The 21,291-nt window shown below is 40.0% G+C and overlaps 1 protein-coding gene across 1 annotated transcript in view; it reads right to left on the minus strand.

Moving 5' to 3' along the window:
• Positions 1 to 303: 303 nt before the first annotated feature.
• CEP55 (centrosomal protein 55) overlaps positions 304 to 21,291 on the minus strand; it is a 41,763-nt gene continuing 20,775 nt past the window's right edge. Inside the window, exons 4-9 of the mRNA XM_073353865.1 lie at positions 16,733 to 16,798; positions 13,869 to 14,010; positions 7,427 to 7,743; positions 5,549 to 5,620; positions 2,158 to 2,283; positions 304 to 669 (exon numbers count right to left, since the gene is read on the minus strand). Coding sequence (XP_073209966.1) covers positions 463 to 669; positions 2,158 to 2,283; positions 5,549 to 5,620; positions 7,427 to 7,743; positions 13,869 to 14,010; positions 16,733 to 16,798 — 930 coding nt within the window. The 3' untranslated portion in view covers positions 304 to 462. The remainder of the gene's footprint in view (positions 670 to 2,157; positions 2,284 to 5,548; positions 5,621 to 7,426; positions 7,744 to 13,868; positions 14,011 to 16,732; positions 16,799 to 21,291) is intronic.

Below are 21,291 nucleotides of genomic sequence, written 5' to 3' on the forward strand. Positions count from 1 at the left end.
CAATTATGGTGGTTCTAGCTATGAGGCCCTAGAAGTATGGCACTCTTCATTTTGAGACCTGTTTATTTGGAACAAGGTAGTTGCGTATGGGAAAACGGAGGAAGACAGTTTATGGGAGTTCGCTGTTATTTCTACTAGCCCCAATACATAGCTTTAATAGTGCAAAAACAAAGTCAGTAGTTTACAATTTTAAAATATTCCTATTTCTGATAAATTCTCGTTCACTGAACTTGTAGTTCCAGATAACTCTTCATAAAAATGCTGAGTGAAATATTTATACAAAGCCAGATAAATTACAATAATTTTCCATTCTTGTTAAATTGGAATATAAAACTGACTTGCTAGTCTTTTATACAACCTTAAAAAAAGGAAAAGGAGTTAAAAAGCCATTATTTCCTTTTGTGGGATAGAATCCTGGCTGCATTTAAAATGCAGTTTACATATGGCAATTCCATTTGGAGCTTAATCTGCACAGAAATCAATATGAGCTAGTAACTCTCTATGCTGGCTTGTTGGATACTGTACTTTACATTTGGGACACTCAAGGAAGCTTTCATCAAGTAGATTTGAACGTTTCAGTGAGGGATTTTTGTCTTTTATTGTCAACATATCTTCAAATGCTGCTTGCAAACCATTTGATGGTTCTGTATGTTCAAATTCTTGGAGTTTCTGAAAAAAAAGTTTTCAATTGAAGCCATTATTGTCACATAAAATTGGCAGCCTAAATTGTACTATACAGGATGCATTTGACAGCACAGTTGTATCCAATAGGTGAAGTCCTGCACACTCACAGCATTTGGGGAGAGAACATTTAAAAATAGTAATGCAATTAGCTGTACAACCACAAATATTGCTGATGGGCTCTCGGTGCAGTCCTAACATTTATTTTAACTCTTTTTCAACCTGACTAGGTTTAAAGGTTGTCCCTTTAAATTATTGTGTATATCAATTTTGAAGGGAAACAAGAAAAGTTGAGCACAATCCAAGAGTATACACCAAAGATGGCTGAACTATTAGTAACTTGTTCTGAAGAGCTTCCAGCACATGAATAGCCGCTGGCTTTCAAACTACATTTACATTGAAGTACAAGGCTGCAGAAATATGGCAGCCCAATATTCTGTAATGAGCAAGTTTCAGGCTGGCTAGTAGTCTGCTGCACTGCATCTAGCAGTTCTACTGCTCTAGGTACACAGAACACTAGCTTCCCTGGCAGCAATTCCATTCCCCACAATGTGTATCAGAAGTGACCACTGCTCCCGTTAAAGCTGAGGGGCACAGGGGTACCAAAGACATGAATAGTGCTTCCCCACCCACCAACCAGTATACAGCTAACTGCTGTTCTTAGGGCACGGCCTACTGCTTTAACTGAGACAACAAGAGGGTGGCCTGCAGGAGCATGGAAGACATACAGCATTCAGGATAAGATACCGCAGAGTGTAAATATCGTGTTTTTTTTACCCTTTCTTGTGAAGTGTTCTGTTCTACCATTTTACAGTGGGGTTGGGAATGAAGGAATGAGCACCTCTGAGGAAAACAAACATTTTTATTCCAGTACCGTTTGCCTGCAGCACCAGTCTTTCGCATGACTGCAGAGGCCATGGTATTAGTCTCTTAAACTGGCTTAAGATAAAACTACTGCAGTGCTAGTGCCATCCTTCCGTGCCTCTTGCTCAAGTGGCTTTTGGAGCTGGGGGTGGCAAAATGAAGAACAGATCAGTCTCTGACACATGACACATACTGCTATTTACCTTAGGGTTACACAGCCACCCGCCACCGTACGAACTGCATTAGAGGGAGCAGCAGCCAGCTAAGGGAGCAGTGTATGTGTAAGTGATCTAAACTAACTGAACAAACCTAATGAAGAGAAGTGTGCACTAAACCATGACCAATAAGCAGCTTCAAAAAAAATTCTAGTCTCGGATACACTATCAGGGGAAGGAGCACTTCAGGAGAATCACCTAGCCAGGGGTTTACTAAGTTACTCTCACCTACTCCTCAGTTTTTCTATTGAGTGATCTACAGGCTTTGGGGTTTATTCTCTCACTGATGAGTGCAAGCAGCTCCATCACTTATAGGAGTTCCATGCATATGTACACAAATCAGACCCCTGGTAAAGGCAGACTGCTTGAATTCAGTTGTGAGTCATTCAGCACTCACCAAGGGCTCCAGTCGTGTTATTTGCTCCCTTGCCTTGCGTAGCTCCTTAAGAACTTTATTCAACTGATGCTGCAAGTTCTGGCGATCAAGCTTTTCATTCTCAAAATCTGTAGTACACATTTGGATCTGGTGAATCCAATGAGAAAAAATGAGAAGTTACAGAGCTAGAACTACAGAATAAGAATGACTATTGGACATAAGTTTCAATTTTTGACTGTGGTTGCACATTAATCTATTAAATTTTAAGCTGCAACACTTTGCTCTAAAGAGGCTGAAAATGGCATTAGCCACTGCAGACTACAGTATGACAACATGGCAATGTGGGTGGGAAAGGTATCCCACGTCTCAGGGGAAGCGTCCGGCCATTGGCTTTATGTATTGCACATGTATAACTCCTATTAATACGAATGTCATCTGCGCTTGCATATTGTGAACATGCTTTCCATTAAAATATATAGAATTTTAAGGAGACACAAGACTAAGGAGTTTCATAAGATACTATCCGGTAACAGACAGACTTGCTACGAGGCCATTGAAGATTTACAGATGTCAAAAAAATCAAAACACAATATAAATATAGAAAATACAAGAACAATAGGCCATTAGCTGACAAAAAGCATCTTCTACAAACATTAAGGAATGTGGACAGAATTTAATCCAACCACTAGTAAATGGTGTCAATATGCTAAATGATGTTAGAAAGCAGCTGAGTACTAAGATAACAATATTATTCTAAGATTCCATCAAAAGGACAGCTGTATCCAGAACGGGCATCCTGACCTTTGATTCTAGTTTCCCATGTTCCACAAACATCAGTCATCCTCTTCATATACCAGTTACTCCCTCAGGCATAACATTTTCAGCAAGCAGCCATGTTTACTCTGCCCCCAATTACTAATTTTTGTGTGGTCATTAGATAGTAAATAGCTGAAAGCTGCTGTTACCCTTTGGGAACGAAACAGTTTTCCATCAGGACATACGACAAGTATGTAAAATAAGTCTTTTAGCATTTTTAAGACTGTAGCAGGGTGGTCATCTGCTCTTGCCCTGAAGGGCTTGAAATCAGACCTGGGAGAGGGCTGTGGCAGGGAAGGAAAAGCAGGGCTGATTGGGAGAAGTAGCCTCAGCTGGGGGCCACACCCCAATCAGGCCCTGACTGGTTTAATCAGGGTCCAGTTGGCCCTTATAAGAGGGCAGTGGGCCAGGAGCACACAGAGTCTCCTCTAGCTATGGAGGGAGATAGGCCTGGCTGCTGGGGAATGCACCAGGGTACCTGAGGTGAAGCAACGCTGGGGAAGGCCAGAGGAGCTGGGAGGCTCCAGACTGGAAAAGCTGCAGGCCTGGCAGATGGCCTAAGACAGGGTACTGGGGTTGCAACAGGGCAGCCCAAGGGTAGGCGGAGGCAGCAGGTCCAAACCCCCCTTGCCTATGATGACTGACTTATACAGACTGCAGTTGGCTCCAGTGAAAGGGGGCTAGATGGTGACTGGCAGTAACCCATAGGCTGAGGCAAAGTGGGGATAGAGGGTTGGAGGTTCTCCGGGGAGGGGAGACCCAGATCTGTGGGGTATTGCCTGGAGGGGCAGCACCCCAGGTAAAAGGGCACCGGGGTCCGGGAGGGACACTGGCAGAGGGCGCTCCGGAGCTGGTAAAAAGAGTTAATTTTCAGACAGCCAGCAGGCAGCGCCGCTGGGTGAGTCTGCACCCCATTGCAAAAGACATTGTCTCCTTTCAATACCATCATCTAAAACAGGGGTTCTCAAACTGGGGGTTGGGACCCCTCAGGGGGTCACGAGGCTATTATATGGGGGGGTCACGAGCTGTCAGCCTCCACCCCAAACCATGCTTTGCCTCCAGCATTTATAATGGTGTGAAATATATAAAAACATGTTTTTAATTTATAAGGGGGGGGTCACACTCAGAGACTTGCTATGTGAAAGGGGTCACCAGTACAAAAGTTTGAGAACCATTGATCTAAAACCTGGGGAGCAAGCTTGTTTCCACTAAATTCAATGGTAGAAGCATAGACTCCAATGGGCCAGGAGTTCACTCCAGGGTTTTTTCCCCACACACATTTGTTTTGATTGGTTGGATGGTTTTCATTTTGTTAAATGTTAGGGGTTGAATACATTTCATCTATATTTTAGGACTAATGTTTGAGTTGCTGCACAAAATTACAACTGTATAAATGGTGCAGTTTCTCTTTACACAGTGCTATAAATTAATGTGTCTGTAGGAGAGATTTTGAAGTCTTAAGTGTTTGAACATACTACTGAAAACTATATGGCACAACCTTTGGTTAGAAAATAGAAACAACTGTCACCAACATTTTTCTCTAAGTGAAACAAAGACAATGTTGAAAGACATCCATACTGCAAACTTGACTTTGCTGATCTGTTCAACTTGGGTCCCAACACTACACTGACCATTTTCTAAACAGTACATGGGTGCACATATTAATTTTATACACACACACTCTATCTTTAAAAGATATGAATTAAAAAAATAAGTTGATAAGTTTAGACAGCAAGAAGACTGCAGGGAAATACAAGGAACAGAACTATTGAGATCAGCGTTTTATTGGGAAAACACACATTTTAGTTTGTCTGTTCTTAGAGAGTGTTGAAGTTAATTGTTTTAAAGATAGAATATTAGATTTTCATTTTAATTGGCATATTATAGTTCACATGTTTATATTTCACTATTAATTACATAGGCCTGGTAGCATCTGCTTAAATTACTGTACTAAATTTCTATAGTTCCTTTGTTACAAATTTGCTCCGACAAAATAATTCAGTGATGTGAACAGTCAGAACAAGAGCTTATTTCTTTAAAGTGGTTGGAAGGAGAGGTTGTCTATAGAAATAGAGTTCATTTATAACACTGCATAGATTTAAGATTGTAAGGAAGTGTCCATATGATTTCAGAATAGCTTTAAAGCAAGAGTGATTTTATCCAAAGCCTGCATGTAATCAGTAAGCCTGTAATTAGATTGAAATTACCACCAATAATGTACTACAGAGTACAGCAATAATATGAAAGGCAAAGATTACTTTGCTACATGTGGGGAAATCTACCACATCAATACTTTGACAAGGGTTAACTGGGCAACTAAAAATTCATATAGAATTTTTGCAGCCTCCTGTCAGGCAAGTCTCACATTTATATCTGAACTTTGTTCTCACATGCATTATATTGAGAAAGCTCCAATGATTGAATATGAATGAATTGCTGCTTTTATCAGCCATCAACTACCAGTTCTTAACCTACACTTTGAGGATGTCATATTTTAAAAAACCTTATGTGCATAATCAAGTAATATTAATGCATGTGACTCTTAAAAACCTTAGATTTATTAAATCAACTAGAACTTTAGAATGTAATTTGGTACCTGTTGTTCCAACAAAGCTATCCTGGTGTGTTCTTCTTGTTGTTTTAACAAAGATTTATGAAGAAATTGGACCTACAATGTGGAAAGAAGGCACTTGTAAGCAATAACTTCTACATATAGTAATTATTATATCTCAAAGAATGACTGACTTTTTTAAAAAACAAGATTAGCTAGAAGTTTACATATTCCAGTGCTAAAGGAAATCTCTCATACATAGTATCCAAGCCAACTGAACTTCCCTCCACTCTTCTTTAGTGAAATGAAGTCCCACGGAGGGGAAAGACGTTTCCTGAAAGCTTTTCTAGGTGATTAGAATCCAAATCAATATCTACTGAAGTAAATGGAAAGCTTATTGACGTCAACAGGCTCTACATCAGGTCCTTGGAATCCAGGAAATTAATTCCATGTTACCACATGCAAATATTCCTTTCCTCCAAGTACCTGAGTCCAGTACCTGGGTAATAGCCACAAGCAGTTTAGCTCCAGTAACTCTTACAGCCTTAGAGAATTAGCTAAACTCTACAGATTTCTCTTGGCCCCACAGCATCCAGATGCCACTAGGGCTGCAGTTGCCTACTTCAGCACCTCCCCTGCTTGTCCAGGCTCACACCCAGGTTCCTGGTCAATATCCAGATTTGCCTCCCTTTGGACCTTATATACAGTTTGCATCAGGTCCATAGTTCCAGCTGACCTAAAGTCCAAAGGGAGTCCAGCTGTGAGCAGTCAGGCAGTACAGACAGTGCTGTGTCCTGTACAAGGAAACCAATTTACAATACCGAAAATCTGATCCTGATGAAAACATTTCAGCAGGGCTAGCCAAAGCGTAAACTAGTCACAATAAATTGCTTGAATTTAAATTGTGCTTTGCATAATGACTATTACAGAAAGTTTAGTCTTACTTAATTGTTGTTTTATCCATTGTACCCATGAGCTGTTTGGTGTAGGCATATAGCTTTCCATAAAATATATCAGTGGAATCCATAGCAATCATGTTAACTAGTACTTCTGGCAAACGACTGTCCTTTCACAAGCAATGCTCCCACAGAGGGGAAAAAGTGCTAGAACAAAGAAGTGAAGTGCTGTGCGAAAAGGCACTCAGAAATTACAGCAATAGGCACAGTGTAAGAAACGAGATAGGTGCTTTAAGCATTCAATATGCAACAACAGATTTTAGTAAAGTAAACACTGGAGGATATTGAATCACTGAGCTTAGGTAGTGGAACCAGGTTAGCTGCTGTGAAGTATTCTCTCCAAGGGACAGAAATAGCTGGTCTGGCATTTGCTTCATAAAAGTTTACATTTGTATGTAAATTGTATCTGGTGGATTTTTAAAGATTCTAATAATTGGTGGTGGTAAAGAAAGTGCTAGTTTGAGAAGATTTCATGAGGCCTTTGATGCAAATCCAAAGCAACAAACTGCAGAGTATGGCATCACCTTTAATCATGTTAAAAAAGAGAGAGCTATAAGGGCCTGTCTACACTTAAAACACTGCAGTGGCACAGCTGCAGCACTTCAGTGTAGACACTACCAATAAGAGTGCCTCTCCTGTCAGTGTAGGTACTCCACTTTCCTGAGACGTGGTAGCTAATTTGATGGGAGAATTCTTCTGTCAACCTACCCCTGTCTACACTAGGCGTTAAGCTGGTTTAATGCTTTGCTTAACGGGTGTGGATTTTTCACACCTCTGAGTTATGTAGTTATATTGACCTAAACTCCTAGTGTAGACCAGGCCTAAATGTCTGCAGAAAGCAGATAATGTTTAACAGAGTAAAATAGTTTTGGACCATTATGACCCTCTTTTGTGCTTAAGGAGTTAAAAATATATTTAATTTAACCCTCTGCTAATGTATTTAAACTCACATACTGGATCCACTTACCTGAGATAAGAGATCTTCAGTCTTCTTCTTTTCTTCTTTGAGCTTTTCTCTGGTAATTTCATTCTCTTCCTTTAACCTCTGTATTTTATCTCCTTTGATTTTCTTTTCATCTTCTAGAGTCTGCGTAGCAACATTGTATTTTGACTGCAATACGCTATTTAAACTCATTACTTCTTGTTTTGTTTCTTCATATTTCTTTTTGAATTCATTAAGTTCAGATCTCAGCTGGGTTATAGTTTGTCTTTCAGTGTCAAGATCATTCTTGGCAGTCAGTAAAAGCTGGTCATAATATTTTTGTTTTTCTTCTTGAAGGTAACCTTCACAAGACAGAAATAAAACAGTGGTTTTCTAAAGTATTCTTTCTTTAATGACACTGGGCTAGATTCTGTGCCATACCTTAGGGTAGCTATATACAACCTATCTGATCTCCAGATTCTAGCATGCTGCAAGGCCCAGATTAACCCCCATCATAAATCAGAATAGCTTCTGATGATGCTCTAATTTATGATAGCCTCCCCAGGTCTGCTTATAGAGCATAGCAACCCAGACTCCCTATAGTGCTCAGTGCTACAGACACACTCCCCACCCACCCTTACATGGCAGGGCTTGTGAGGGAGGACTGCTTTGGATTGCTTATGTTGGCCCCATGCAAGTCCTGTGCTGGAGGAATTCTCCCCCAGCCTCTCGTGGCTCTGGTATAGCTTCTATACACTAACACATCGGTATACGGGGGGGTGGAGTGGCCCCACCATCAACACAGGATTCTCAGTCCTGGATTTAGGCTTCCTAATACAGAGGCTGCAAAACTCTCACAGTTCAAGTTTTTGTTAACTACTAGATTAGCATTAACAGGGCAGTGTGAGACCCATGCCACCTACTGGTTATCACATACCGCCCTCTTCAGATTATACACCCTCAGTTCCTTGACACTAGCTGAAGGATCTTGTGCCTTTGTGTTCCCACTGCTGCGGCACAGAATACATTCTTTGACTGTAAGTACCAGCTTTCTAGCCAATGACTATTGCTTAAATCAAGGCTTGAGAAGCACACCAGCCACGAGTAGCCCAAGAACAAGGCTTATTAACCAAGGGTGAAAACACCAGTGTGGGTGAGCTGTAGCTCATGAAAGCTTATGCTCTAATAAACTGGTTAGTCTCTAAGGTGCCACAAGTACTCCTTTTCTTTTTGCGAATACAGACTAACACGGCTGTTACTCTGAAACTCTTGCCCCTGAAAGCCATATCCCCTGTAACTGAAAAGAAATAAAGAGAGTTGTGTAGTGTCTTGTACATTGTATTAAGCTATATCAGCTTTCTGTTTAATAACTGTTTTAAAATGTAACCTACTATTCAGGCTGATCATACTGTAGAAACAATATGTGTTGATATTTAACAAATCCCACAGCATTAATCTAATCTGTTTACTGAAATGTGTTTGACCTTGTGGTTTTTAAAAGAGCAAATGCTGCTGTGATGGAGGGGCAGGGGAAAAGGGAGGGGGATTTTTCTCTAGTACCCTAAGCTTCCCTCAGCTTTTTGGCTGCTTCAAGGGAGGAGTTTCTGCAACTGTACCTCTCCCGTTCACAGGCTCCATTTGGAGGCCCCTCCCCAGAATACTCCCAATGCCATCCTCTGCTGTAGTTTATTGTTGCTGTCAGCAGCCTCTGCAGAATGAAGCTGATCCAACTGTCAATTTCAGTGCTGCCCTCAGGGACCTATTAAACCAGCAATGGAAACTTACACGTATGGAAGCTCAATAACAGCACTAAAGTGGTCTGTCTGCAGCCTGAAGAGTAAAGCATTGAATTGGTTCCAGCTTGGTTTGGCTTTAGAATGCTCTCATCATGCATAGAGACTAGAAAACTCTCTTACTTAAAATTTACTTTCTGCAGCAGATGACTCACCCTGAAAAGTTTCCTATTTGCATGGAATGAGGATTTTTCAGTTTCTAGCTTAAGTTTGCTTTGGTTTGCTTTTAAGTCTGCTTCAGCTGTACAGAAAGAGGGAGGAATTTTTTTATTTATTTATTTTTTTTATAAGGATGATGTTCCTGGATTTTGGTTGGGAGTTCTATCTTATCCACCTCTCACTTGTATAGTAAGAATCTTATAAAAGTGAAACTCCACTCCGTACTAGCTGTTTTTCTCCCCTCATCTAGGGCCTTGTTGTTACTAACGAGTTGGAAATTGTGTTAGTAAACTTACAGGTTTACTAACAGGTTTGCTACCCTGACTTCTTGGATTCTCTTCTCCAGTGAATAGCTCCTGTATGCCTGTGTCTAATGCCACTCTTAAGCTTTCTAAGCAGCAGCAGCATGAAATTAACATGACCGATCATTTTACTGCTTCCCATAGGGATCTGAATAGCACCAACGAAATCAATACGTGGCTGATTTCACTATGATCCAATTTAGCAAAGTTATGAAAAGAGTAGCAATGAAGTTGACTGAAGAGTATGTTACATAAATTTACTGTTGGTTCACATCTGTAAGGTTATAGGCACAACCATGTAGGTCCCTCATTCGCCACTGAAGAATGGATTTTTCAATACTTGCCAATCTAGTCCAATATTTTGCTAGTTCTACTCAGTCAAAATTTAGTAGCATGCTTTGTAAATACACCATTCAAATGAAAGGTAGAATTATAGGAAATTATCCATGTAATCTATTATATTGAACAGAAAAACCTGAAACCTGAGAAGTGCCATGTCTGGCTCAGGACAGTGGATACTACAGAAAACCAGTGTAGTATTCATAATACTCAAGTCAGGTTTTCCCAGTAGCAGGTAGTGCTGATAGACTGCTCAACCACTTTTAAGGAGCCAAGTATATTCAGGTAGTCTAACCAAAGTACTTTTCATAAATACTGCAGTCAGCCCTGCATTTAGGGACTCTGCTTGGTCCCTCATATAAAAACCATTTCTTTTTGACAGGCACCATTCGTTCAATCTATAAGCAATCTAAAACCAAATTAAATCTGGATATAACTATGTTGTGAAAAAAATCTGTATGCAATGTAACTACTTTATACAATGCCAAGAATTCAAGTACAGGTGTACTGTTTTTTAAAACAGATTGTCCCTGTTTACTGGTATCTGAACTATTGGTTAATATTTAAGAGACCTGAATCAATATACAAGTTTTTTAAAAAAGCAAAACTGTCTTTGGATTGACCAGGTTATGTAGCAGTACAGGTTAGCAACAGACGCTAATAATATTCCACTAATGACTTGAAGAAGCCATTATGCTTTCATTATAAGAGTTAAAGTTCACATTTCAGTTCTGCTAGGAGAATAGAGTACGTACAAACACATAGGAGGGCCATAACCTCTCTCTAATAGTGGCTTTACTTTTAGAGACCTTGCTTTGTAGCATTAAAGGTCAGTGAGAACATCTGTTTGAAGCAATGGTAATGTGGAGCTCTCCTGTGGTGCTGCCTTTAGTCTGTACCACAACACACATGCCACAGGGAGCCTAAACAGTAGTAAAGGAGCAATACTAAACTCATCCATGCAGGTTAACATCCAAGAGGAGGTGGTGGTGTTTTTTAAACCAAGGAAAAGACATCCCTGAATTGCATAGTTAAAGCGAATCATGGTGAAGCAATGTCTTAGTTTTGCTTGGTTATTGGACAAATGGCAAGGGATGGCACATGCAGCAGGTGGAAAGTAGGCAGAGAACATTCTAATGACCTTTGGTTCCAAATATTTTTGACAGTCCCAGTTCCATGTCAAATTGGAGGTAAACTGTAAGCTGCACAACTCCTGACTCTGGGCCATTCTCTTGCATCAGCACCCATTTACCTCTCTAACTGATCAGCCACACAGCAACGGATATCTGTTAACTATTGTTTGAAAAAGTGCTGTGCTCTTAACATCCCTCCTGCCCTTTAGTTTATCAAGTATCTGGTCACTTCCCACAAGATAGCTAATTTTACAGCTTCCCAACAAAGCAGATCCTAGGGACAATAGGTAAACCAATAAGAAAAGCTATTCATGTGATAGGTTGGATATGGGCATCCTAACAAAATAAAGTTTTTATAGTTATGTCACTCGTAGAATATAATTCCTTAACTTTTATTTCTCCTTGTATTTCCCTCTCCAATATGTTTGTCAGCTGATCTCTTCAGATAATTCTACACCCAAATCTTGACCACATATTTTATCCCATTCATTACTCTATCTGAATGAAAAAGGAGTACTAGCTCCCTTAGAAACATGGGCCTCCTCCTCTTGGTGATGGATAAGTTCTTTATCAAGTGCATGTTCACTGATGCCCACACTATTGGTTTCTGTGGCCAATCTGGTTGGAAGCATCCCATGCAGCTTCTCAAAAACAAAGTCAGTTTATCTGTTTACTTGCTGCACCTTCATACATGTTTTCCTGCCACAGAGCAGTAACCCTCTATAGCCTGCTTTATGCAAGGCAGACATGTGGATAATATAAGTCAGACTGAATGAGATCTAGCATGGATGCCCTGTTCACTTACTTCACTTTTCTTTTCACTCAAAACAGGTGTACTGCTTTGGCTTCTCTAAAAGCTGTAGTAGTTCAATTCTGCAACTCCCAATGTTCAGGTATAGATACTAAGGCAAGTGCTGCTTCCAGCAAAGGATTACAAAATTTATACCAGTCCATGTCCTTTAAGCTCATTAGCCAAGACAGCAGCCTGAGATAGCAGTTCTCAAAACACAAGTGTACAGAGTGGAGGTCTCATCAAGTGGCAGTGTGTATCCTGGGATATCTAATTACAGTAATAGGAAGGAGTATCTTAACCATTACAGGAGTATTGTTAGGGAAAAATGACAGGGATTATCAGACTTGTGTGTGGAAGACTAGACTTTGTTTTATGAGATGGTGTGCGGTGGGGGAGGAGGGGGTTGTTTATGACTACACAATCACAGTACATTTCCAAGTGATGTCAGTGGAATGTTTGCACAAAGATCAATAGGTGAAGTGTGGCATCCTTGATTCAGTACTTTAGCATCATTTACTGGGAAGACTGCTCTCCTTGGGGAACACCATTATTTTTCTTCTCTTTCTTTCTTTTCCTACCCCATGTTTGAGTCTTCACTCCTTTCTTCCCCCCAGCACTTCCCAATTCCCGGCCCCATGGGTTTTACCCAAACGCTTCCTCATTCCATCCACAAAAACAATGAAATAACTTTTTAAATGTCAAAAGGCTAATATTTTAATAGTCAACATCTTAGGGAGCTTAATTGGAGAGAAAATAAAGGAAAGTTGACATACCTCCCTTGTTTCAAGCTGCCTGCAAAGTTGGAGAAAGCAGTACAACAGTTAAACTGGATTCATAGTTTTAGTGTTTTCTTTGCAACAAGCTCTAGGAACTTGCTGCACCCCTGCAGATTCTAAATACACCACACAGGCAAAAAAAATCCATTCAGTGGGCTAGCTGTTTGGCACAGTTTCATTCCTGTGACAGATTAGGTCAAAAGTGTCTGACTTGGGTGCGAGCAGAAGTGGCATATGATTCGGTGTCACCAATCATCAAGCATCTGGTACATGGGCGCAAACCAAGATTTTAGTTTGAGGCATAGTCTGCCCTAGATTTTTTAGAGGTCCAGATCGTGCAACTGCCAGTGAATGGGGGATGGTCAACACCATTTTACAGAATTTTTTTTGTGCTGTAAAAATTGTTAGTTCTTAGATCTGCAAACACTTCCTATGAATCATCTTTTACAATGTGTATTTTGGAAAAATAAATCCATACCTAAGCAATGACTCTTTAATGAATTCTCAACACTGGTTAGGAGTGTAAAGTGCAGGATGGGTGGCATAATGATGTTTGCTTAAAAGAGTACTATTTGTGCAAACAAAAAGGATATCAAGTTAACGTCAAGAAAAAGTCCACCTAGAAGTCTGATTGCTGACTTTTTATGGCAAGTTTACCCTTGAACAATAAAAGTGTTTTCTTGGCACACATTGTAGCAGATATGAATAGCAAGAAATTTGGAGGATTCAGTTTTGAGTGTAGCTAGATAGCAATGAACTCTTGTAAGTCTGGCAAGTACAATCTTTTTCCTCATCTTTCCGCATGAAGGTACTGAACTGATTAGGAAATGCTTAAATTCTATCATTAAATTAGGGATTTTCTTTTGTTTTAATTCTGACTTATTCTATCAAATGTCATAATATAACTCAAGAGACAAGGCGGGGGAGGTGAAATCTTTTATTGGACCCAGTTCTGTTGGTGAAAGAAAGATTTCAAGCGCAATAGGGCTCTTCTTCAGGTCTGGTAAGAATAAGAGCTCTGTGGCGCTTGAATCTTGTCTCTTTCACCAACAGAAGTTGGTCCAATAAAAGATATTCCTTCACCCATGTTGTTTCTCTCATATTCTGCGACCAACACTGCTATAGCAACACCACAAACAATAATAAAACTCATGATTTTTGTCCACTTCTGAAGGAAAGTTTAAATTAATACCTTCTGCAGTGGCCTCTCTTGCCTGTTGTTGGTTAACTGTTTCTGACTGCTGCTCAAGTTCAAAGATCCTTGCCAACAGTCCCATGACATATGCCTCTCGCTGCTGGTCATATACCAGCCACTGCTGGTTTTTCTCCAGAGCCTTCATGCATGGGGAAAAAACAGTATTAGTCACATTTTTAGAACATTACCATCCCATTTTCTTTCCACTACTCAAAAATACAGCCAAAGAAAGCTGGTTAATTTCTATTCTGCAAGATCTAGAAACTTTTTTGCATTGAGTAATTTCAATTTGATATTTACATCTCTGCTGTCTGTCATATGGAAAAGGTTCAGAGTTTGTTGAAGATCTTAACGTTATAGTTTTCCACCGTTTGAATTTATATACATCTGTACTGCTAGTACAAATTAGTTTGTCTCTTGGAGTAGAAAAGGCTGCTTAAAACCAGGGACTAAGGAGTTAATTTAAAATGGACTTAATTTAAGAATGATTAACTAATACTTTTTTGAAAGACTGATTTAAATAATGGTCTCTGAGAACAGAATAAACCAAAGCTGAAGTTTATCAAGTAGTTTTTGAAACAATGTTCCACTTAATAAAAAAAAAAAGTTTGCAAAAAGGAGAACTCTGGATTTTTCAGGCGGTAATATATAAAATGCACCTTGTCTAATCAGTCCCCAAACATTCAGGAAGTGTTTTCCTTGTGGAGGAGGATACAAATGAAAAATTAGTAGTAAATTAAAAGCTGAGCATATTTCAAAACTCTTGCTAACAGCAGAAGGCTACTCACAGATTTAACTATGGAAAGAGTAGTTTTATTTCCATAATGTAAATTGAGATCCCCAAACATTTCATGTTATCAGATCACATCAAATCATCCATATATATCAACATCTCCAATCTTCAAGGTGTCACCTCTCTCCCATAGATTTAACAATACGGATTTAATGAAAATTGTATTTGCTTTTTGATGCACTAAATATTGATATGCAACATCTCCCATTTACTAATTTCTTTAAGTGAAAAGTCTGTACTGTAAATATTGCAATATAGGATGAAGAACAAGAGTACTGAAACTACAGGATGCAAGTTTCCCTACTTGTACATCTCCCCTGCCATAAAGAACATTTTCTCCACTTGCATAAGTATCTCCCATAGAAGCTGGTTTGCCAATACTTAGACCAAAGTTTTCTATGGAATACTCCTGAGGGACTTCTGTGCCAAAAAATTAAAAATTCTGCTAAAAAAATGCGCACAATATTTTAAAATTCTGCATATTGTATTTGTTAGATAAATGTGGAGGCTCCAGCACGGCAGTGGGGAGCACAAATAACTGGCTGCATGAAGGTGGGAGATCACAGAATTTAACTAATATAATGTTTAGAAGGGTCTGTTAATACAACTCAGTTGTCTAGGTCCTAAGCTTGTATCAATCAGCTGCTTGTTGGCAATATTGTAAAAGATACCTATATACAAAATTCTCCAAACGAATTTAAATAGATGATGTAATCTTCCAAGATTAAGCTAGCTAAGGTAAACTGCTATAGCCAGTACAGATGAGTTTCCCTGTCAAGATCAGCCAAGTGTTGCTTATTTTATAGTGCAGTTCATATCAATGCATATTAAATGTTAAAAGGTGAAGTTTAATGTGTGCATGACTTTATTTCAATATGTAAAGATTGTAAAAATAGTTAAAAGGGTGTGTGCACCACTACTGACTCTAAGATCTCAGATAAGACATCCTGGGAAAGGCCAAATGTTTTAACTCCAGTATAGTTTGGAAGTGCCAAATGAAGTCATAACAGACATGGTACTACACCTATTTTACTGTTTTAGAAAGTAGCAATAGCACAGTGCTTTTGGGGGGGGGGGGTGAGAAGGGTACAAACTTACCTCCATTTTATTCATGAGGAGGGAGTGAAAAAAACCCAACAGATTAAATAATTTGCCTAAGACCATATGAGCCAGTAGCAGAGCCAATTTCTTGCTTTTAACCCAGTACTCAAACTTAGGGACAACATAAGCAATGTGGTCTTGGTTAATGGGTTTTTGCTGCCCTAACCATCTCTGAACAAAAGAACACTTTCAAATACTAGGTTTTGACTCTTATTTAAAGTGCTTCCACTCCTCACCACCCTTCATAACGTGCAACATTCCAGACTGGAATGTTTCCAAGGACCCGTCAGAAGGACCCGTCCTATGAATTTCAAGCAAGTTTGTCTTTGCATTGTGAGAAGGCAATGATTTTCTTAGTTCCTTCATAAAGGATCACTTATAACTTGATTTTTTTTTAAATGTGCTCAGAGCTATTTTCTGATGGGTGCTCTTATATGCCTGGATTTCTTTATTTAAAGAAAGAGAAATTTTGTAAGGGTTTGTTCTGCTCTCCTATTGATGTATTTTGGGCAGGCCTGAAATCAACACTAAATGTGCTCAGGCTCCCTGTTTTTTCCTTTGTGCTCCTGGTGGCCTACTGCCTCTTTGTTTTCAGCTTTGGTGCGGCTCTTATAGGCAAGTACCCACTGATGAGGCCTGGAAAGAACACATGTGAGCAGTGGCATCCTAACAGTACAGGAAACCTGAAATATAATTGCACCACAAAACTAGTGAAACTGACTATACACATAATGTTGTCAAAGGCACAAAGTAAAACTGGAAAAATAGCACACTGTTCTTATGCCTTGCAGTCATAATAGCCTTAAGGGTTATTTTTTAACAACTGTGGGTTTGATATTTTCAGATAGAAATAGGTCTTTCAATTTCCCTTTCAAGTATGCTATGTATTGTTTACATTGTCATGCATGGGAGACACTTACAATAGTGAATGAATATATACATTTAGAATGTTAATAAGGAAACTTACATCTTTCAATTGTTTTTCAACTTCATTAAGATTACTTGGTGACGCCATGCAGTTCATTACAGCTTTCTGCAGACAAAGAAGAATGCGTTCATCTGTATTTCCTCTAGAAAAGTGTATTCTCAACTAATCTTATAGTCTTGTAAGAAAGAAGCGCTTACCGTCAGAGTTAAAAACCAAAACACATGTAATTCTGATATCAAGAGTATTTCTTTGGGCATCCTCATATCACCACAAGTTGTTCCAAGTATCATACATTTTGATTCACCTTCTTGTATTTGGCTGCAAATGGATCTAATTTCTGTGGTGGAATATTAGTTTCACAGATTTTAAGACCAGAACAGACCATTATCTAGTCTGGTCTCCTACAAAATGCAGGCCATAGAATTTTGCTTCAGTTCCTTCCTCAAGCCCATAACTTCTGGTTGAGCTAGTACATATTTTAGAAAGACATCCAATCTTTGTTTCTGTGGCACTGCTGTATTGTGCTGTAGCTTCTGGTAAGTTAAGAAAATTGAGGGTTTAAGTTTAATATGGAAGTCAATAAGTCAGTAAAGTGTTTCTTGTTGTTAAGTTGAATTTTGCTCTGCTGTAAAGTTGTCAATATCTTGCAGACTTTTACTTATAATACCGATCTGTTGGGGGAAGGTTGAGGTTTCAATAGCTATGTAGTGGCTTTTAAAACACATTGGAAGGCACAAGAGCCAGTATGGGATTGTGGGAATGAGATGGAAGGCAAGGGAGGATGGACATAATTAGCTAGGTGTTTCTGTAAAAATGTTCAGTTGTCAAATAGCATTGACTTTTAAAGTGTCTGAGAGTTTCAGGGCTAAGACCCAACTATAATAACCAGCAGAAGTTTCAGAGTTTATAGGCATCACTGCATTAGTTTACACTGTTCATATTTTGAAGAACTGTCCAATTCATGTGTGCTAGAAGCTTTTTTTTTTAAAAAGGTACAGGGGAGATTGTCAGAGCAAAATGTGAGGACACCTAAATCCCATTTGTGTCTTTGAAAAGTCTACCTCTAGATTCTGCAGCACATTTCTGCAACAAAGAATACATTTTGAGACAAATTCTGCAGCTATGGAATGTGAGAGTTTGAATGAAAGTATTAGAACTTTTATAAACTATTCTGTATACATGAAGCATAAACTTTAAATCCTGAATACTTGTTACAGATGTATTTTGATTAAAAACTTCTCGTTTCCATAAATATTAGAACTCAGTATCTATGATGTCTAGGAAAAAATTAGGAAACGCTTGTGTCCAATGTTATACATGCTACTCTTACGCCACCTAGCATTTGTAAGAGGCATTACAATATACATTTTCAAGCTTGTGAAGACATCCAATCAAAAAGTCTAAGTTTACCTTTTTTGCACTTCATTTATTAATGACAATTTGAAAGAAGACTACTTCTATTCATACAAAGTTATTTTGGTAATCAGCCTGCTCCACAGATAAAACAATCCCATGTTTTGGCAACAATTGCTTCTGTGGTAGTCCGTTTCCATTCAGAATAACCAGCCAAGAACATGTAGGATACCGTTTTACGATTACTGACAGGAAACATCATCTAATGGGTGGGGTATTATTCCACTCTTATCTGCCCCCACATACTTTAAGATTATGTAAGTAGGAATCCTTCTGATAACTGACAGCTAAATCTGTCTCTCAGCTGTGGCTATGCAGGAAAGCTAGCACAGATTAGCAACAGAATAATTCTTGGGGCTCTGGTACAGCTTTAAAGACACTAAAAACTGGTTGTTTTGTGGACCAAAGAGATTCTTTGTCCTAGCTCTCCAACTGATGTTTACTTTGGATTTACCATCCTCAGCAGGTCAGGTTTGTTATTAAATAGGATAGCTCTTTACAGAGACAAAGTCTATAGCTAGTTATTTCCATTGAAGATTTATGCTGTGCTTATTTGTAGTATGAATTCTTTAAACAAGACCAATTGAAAAATAGTATCTTCCCTGCAGGCAGCCAGAAAATGTCACCACCTTCTTTCTATCCTTCCCATTTTGTTGCAGAAACGCTAACTAGAATTTAACACTGAAACCAGAGATATTTGGATCCATTGTCACGTTCTCCAGAAGAAAGGAAACAGGCTGCTGCATCTAACCAAAAGCATTCAGGCTGTGTACTTACCCCTAAGAGTATTAAATTGCAGCAGCCCAGACTAGAAGGCATGAAGATATAGGTCTGTAGCCAGGTTATGTACAAGCTACTGGCCAGCTGTGGATTGAAAGCTGCATTTATGGAAGCAGTGGCCAAGTGTTCAGTGAGGAGTCCATAAAGATCCCAAAACTATGAACTGTGCTAGGGAAGGGCAGGTTTCCTCAATAGACTGTCATGCTAAGATAATGATTAGTATTCAAAATACTATTTTTCTTCCCACCTATCTTGCTCTGAATCAGATTAAGCTAGTTACTTTTCATCCAGGAGCTGATCTCAGTTAGGCCCAGGAACAGCTGCCAGTGGTATTTTTACTCTGGAAGCAAATGAGACCTGGGCACAGTCAGTGTCTTGCTGGCACCTGAGAACATGGTGGGTATGTCTGCACTGCAATGTGAGCCCAGGGTTAGTGAGACTCAAGTCAGCAGATGCTGGGTTAGAGAATCCAAGGTTTAAGCATCTACACTGATTGTTAACCCTATGTTAAGAATTTTCTCTCCTGGGCTCAAACCTGGGGCTCTGGTGTCCACACTGCAGCAAGCAAACCCGAGTCAAACCAATCATATCTGACTCCCAAGCACCCTCCCAAGACATGGCCACTCTAGGCCTTTGACCATGGTTTAATGCAGGAAAACTTGACTGTCCACTCTGCACATTACAGAAAGCTTGAGCAGCCTGCCAACACATCCTGCCCAGCAGTCATTTTGGTCTGTGCACTCCCAGCTACCAGAGCCAGCAATGTGGAGGGGAGACCTTTTGAAAACTCCTCTTGTTTGGCTTTCACTCCAGTGTCAGGAAACAGACAGAGCTTCTGAGAGACGCTGATGGACATTTTGGTGGTGTTTTCTGATCCACAAAAGGCATCTGACAGAGCTTATCATGGAGGACGACAACACCACAGACATGGTAGACTTGAACTGGCTGATGCTTCTCATGACCGTCAATACAGCCGCTGACACCTCCGATGTAGGCTGGTGCTTCTGGAGTAGGGCCACAAGCACAGACTGATGGGATCACAGTCATGCATACCTGGGATGACCAGCAATGGGTCCAGAACTTTCACATGAAGAAAGCTACATTTCTGGAGCTTTGTGAGCAGCTCGCCCTAAACCTCCAGTGTAAAGATATGAATGACGGCAGCAATTAGTCCAGAAGCGACTTACCATAACTGCCTGGAAGCTGGCTACCCCAGACTGCTACAGGTTGTAAAGCAACAGCAGAGGTTTCTAAGGCAATCAAGCATATGGTTTAAGCCAAGGTGGCAGGCATAAAATATATTCCTGAAGTAATTGCTGGCTTTGAGAGAATGGGGTTTCCGCACTGCGCTGGGGCCACTGATGGGACTCACGTGCCCATGGTTTGAGGTTTATGTATTTGTGCTCCTTGAAGAGGGCAAAGGTCCAGTGGAAGGAGGAGAACAGTACCTTTATGAATGTGCTTGGGTGTGGATGGGGCTCATTGATTGTGTGTGGGTGGGAGGTGATTGCCTTGCAATGTACTTATGAATGACAGGGACACTTGTCAAATGAGGGTGGGAGGATCAATTCACAGTATGGATTGATGTAGACAATTGTATTGAGGAATAGTGTTTGCATACAAATGCTTAATTATCCCATATTTACCTGTATTATTTTAAATACACACTGTATAAAGTGATGCAGTGATAAAAACTTTTTTGATAAAATAAAAAGATTTATGAATAAGTATTAGAAAAGTACAATGTTAACCCATTGCCAAGCAGGCCAGCTGCCATTACCACACTAAGACACCAGTCTCTCACACAAAAAAGTGCTTGAACAAGATCAAAGAGAAAAGCTATGTATAAGACAGAAACCCCCTACCATAGCATGTCCCCTGTCCCCCGGTTGTCCTTTCCCTTCTATTCCTGTTTGCTGCATGCTTGGTGCCAAGGAGTGGAGGTATCCAGTATAGGGGATCAATCTGGAGGGCTGCATGGGGCAAAGTTGCCCAGTCCAGCTACTCATGAGGCCCAACTGTATGGGCCACCCAGCCATGTAGTTTTTCAAGCTGTTTCTGCATTGCATCACAAGATAGCACGCAAGGGACTGAGGCTGTGATGTGGGTGATTCAGTAGGAGTCTGTTCTCTTGCAGCCATTAGTGATATCTGCAGCTCAAACAGTTCTTTCTGCTGAGCTCTGTCCTCCTCTCCTAGCTGCTGTTCCTGGAACTGTGAAGCAAGTGCCTGCTCCTTCACTGATGCCCTGCTCTCAAGCTGTGCAGCAAGTGTGAGCCTTTCCTCAAGACTCTCTGCCTTTAGTACTGGACCTGCTTCGCGGCTCTGTCCAGAACTTCAACCATCAGTTCATCACAGAAATGCTTCCTCTTGGAATGATCTGTGTAGTTACACTGGCCCAGACTT

Source organism: Lepidochelys kempii, chromosome 7 (assembly GCF_965140265.1).
Source record: "Lepidochelys kempii isolate rLepKem1 chromosome 7, rLepKem1.hap2, whole genome shotgun sequence".
NCBI classification, from domain to species: domain Eukaryota; kingdom Metazoa; phylum Chordata; order Testudines; family Cheloniidae; genus Lepidochelys; species Lepidochelys kempii.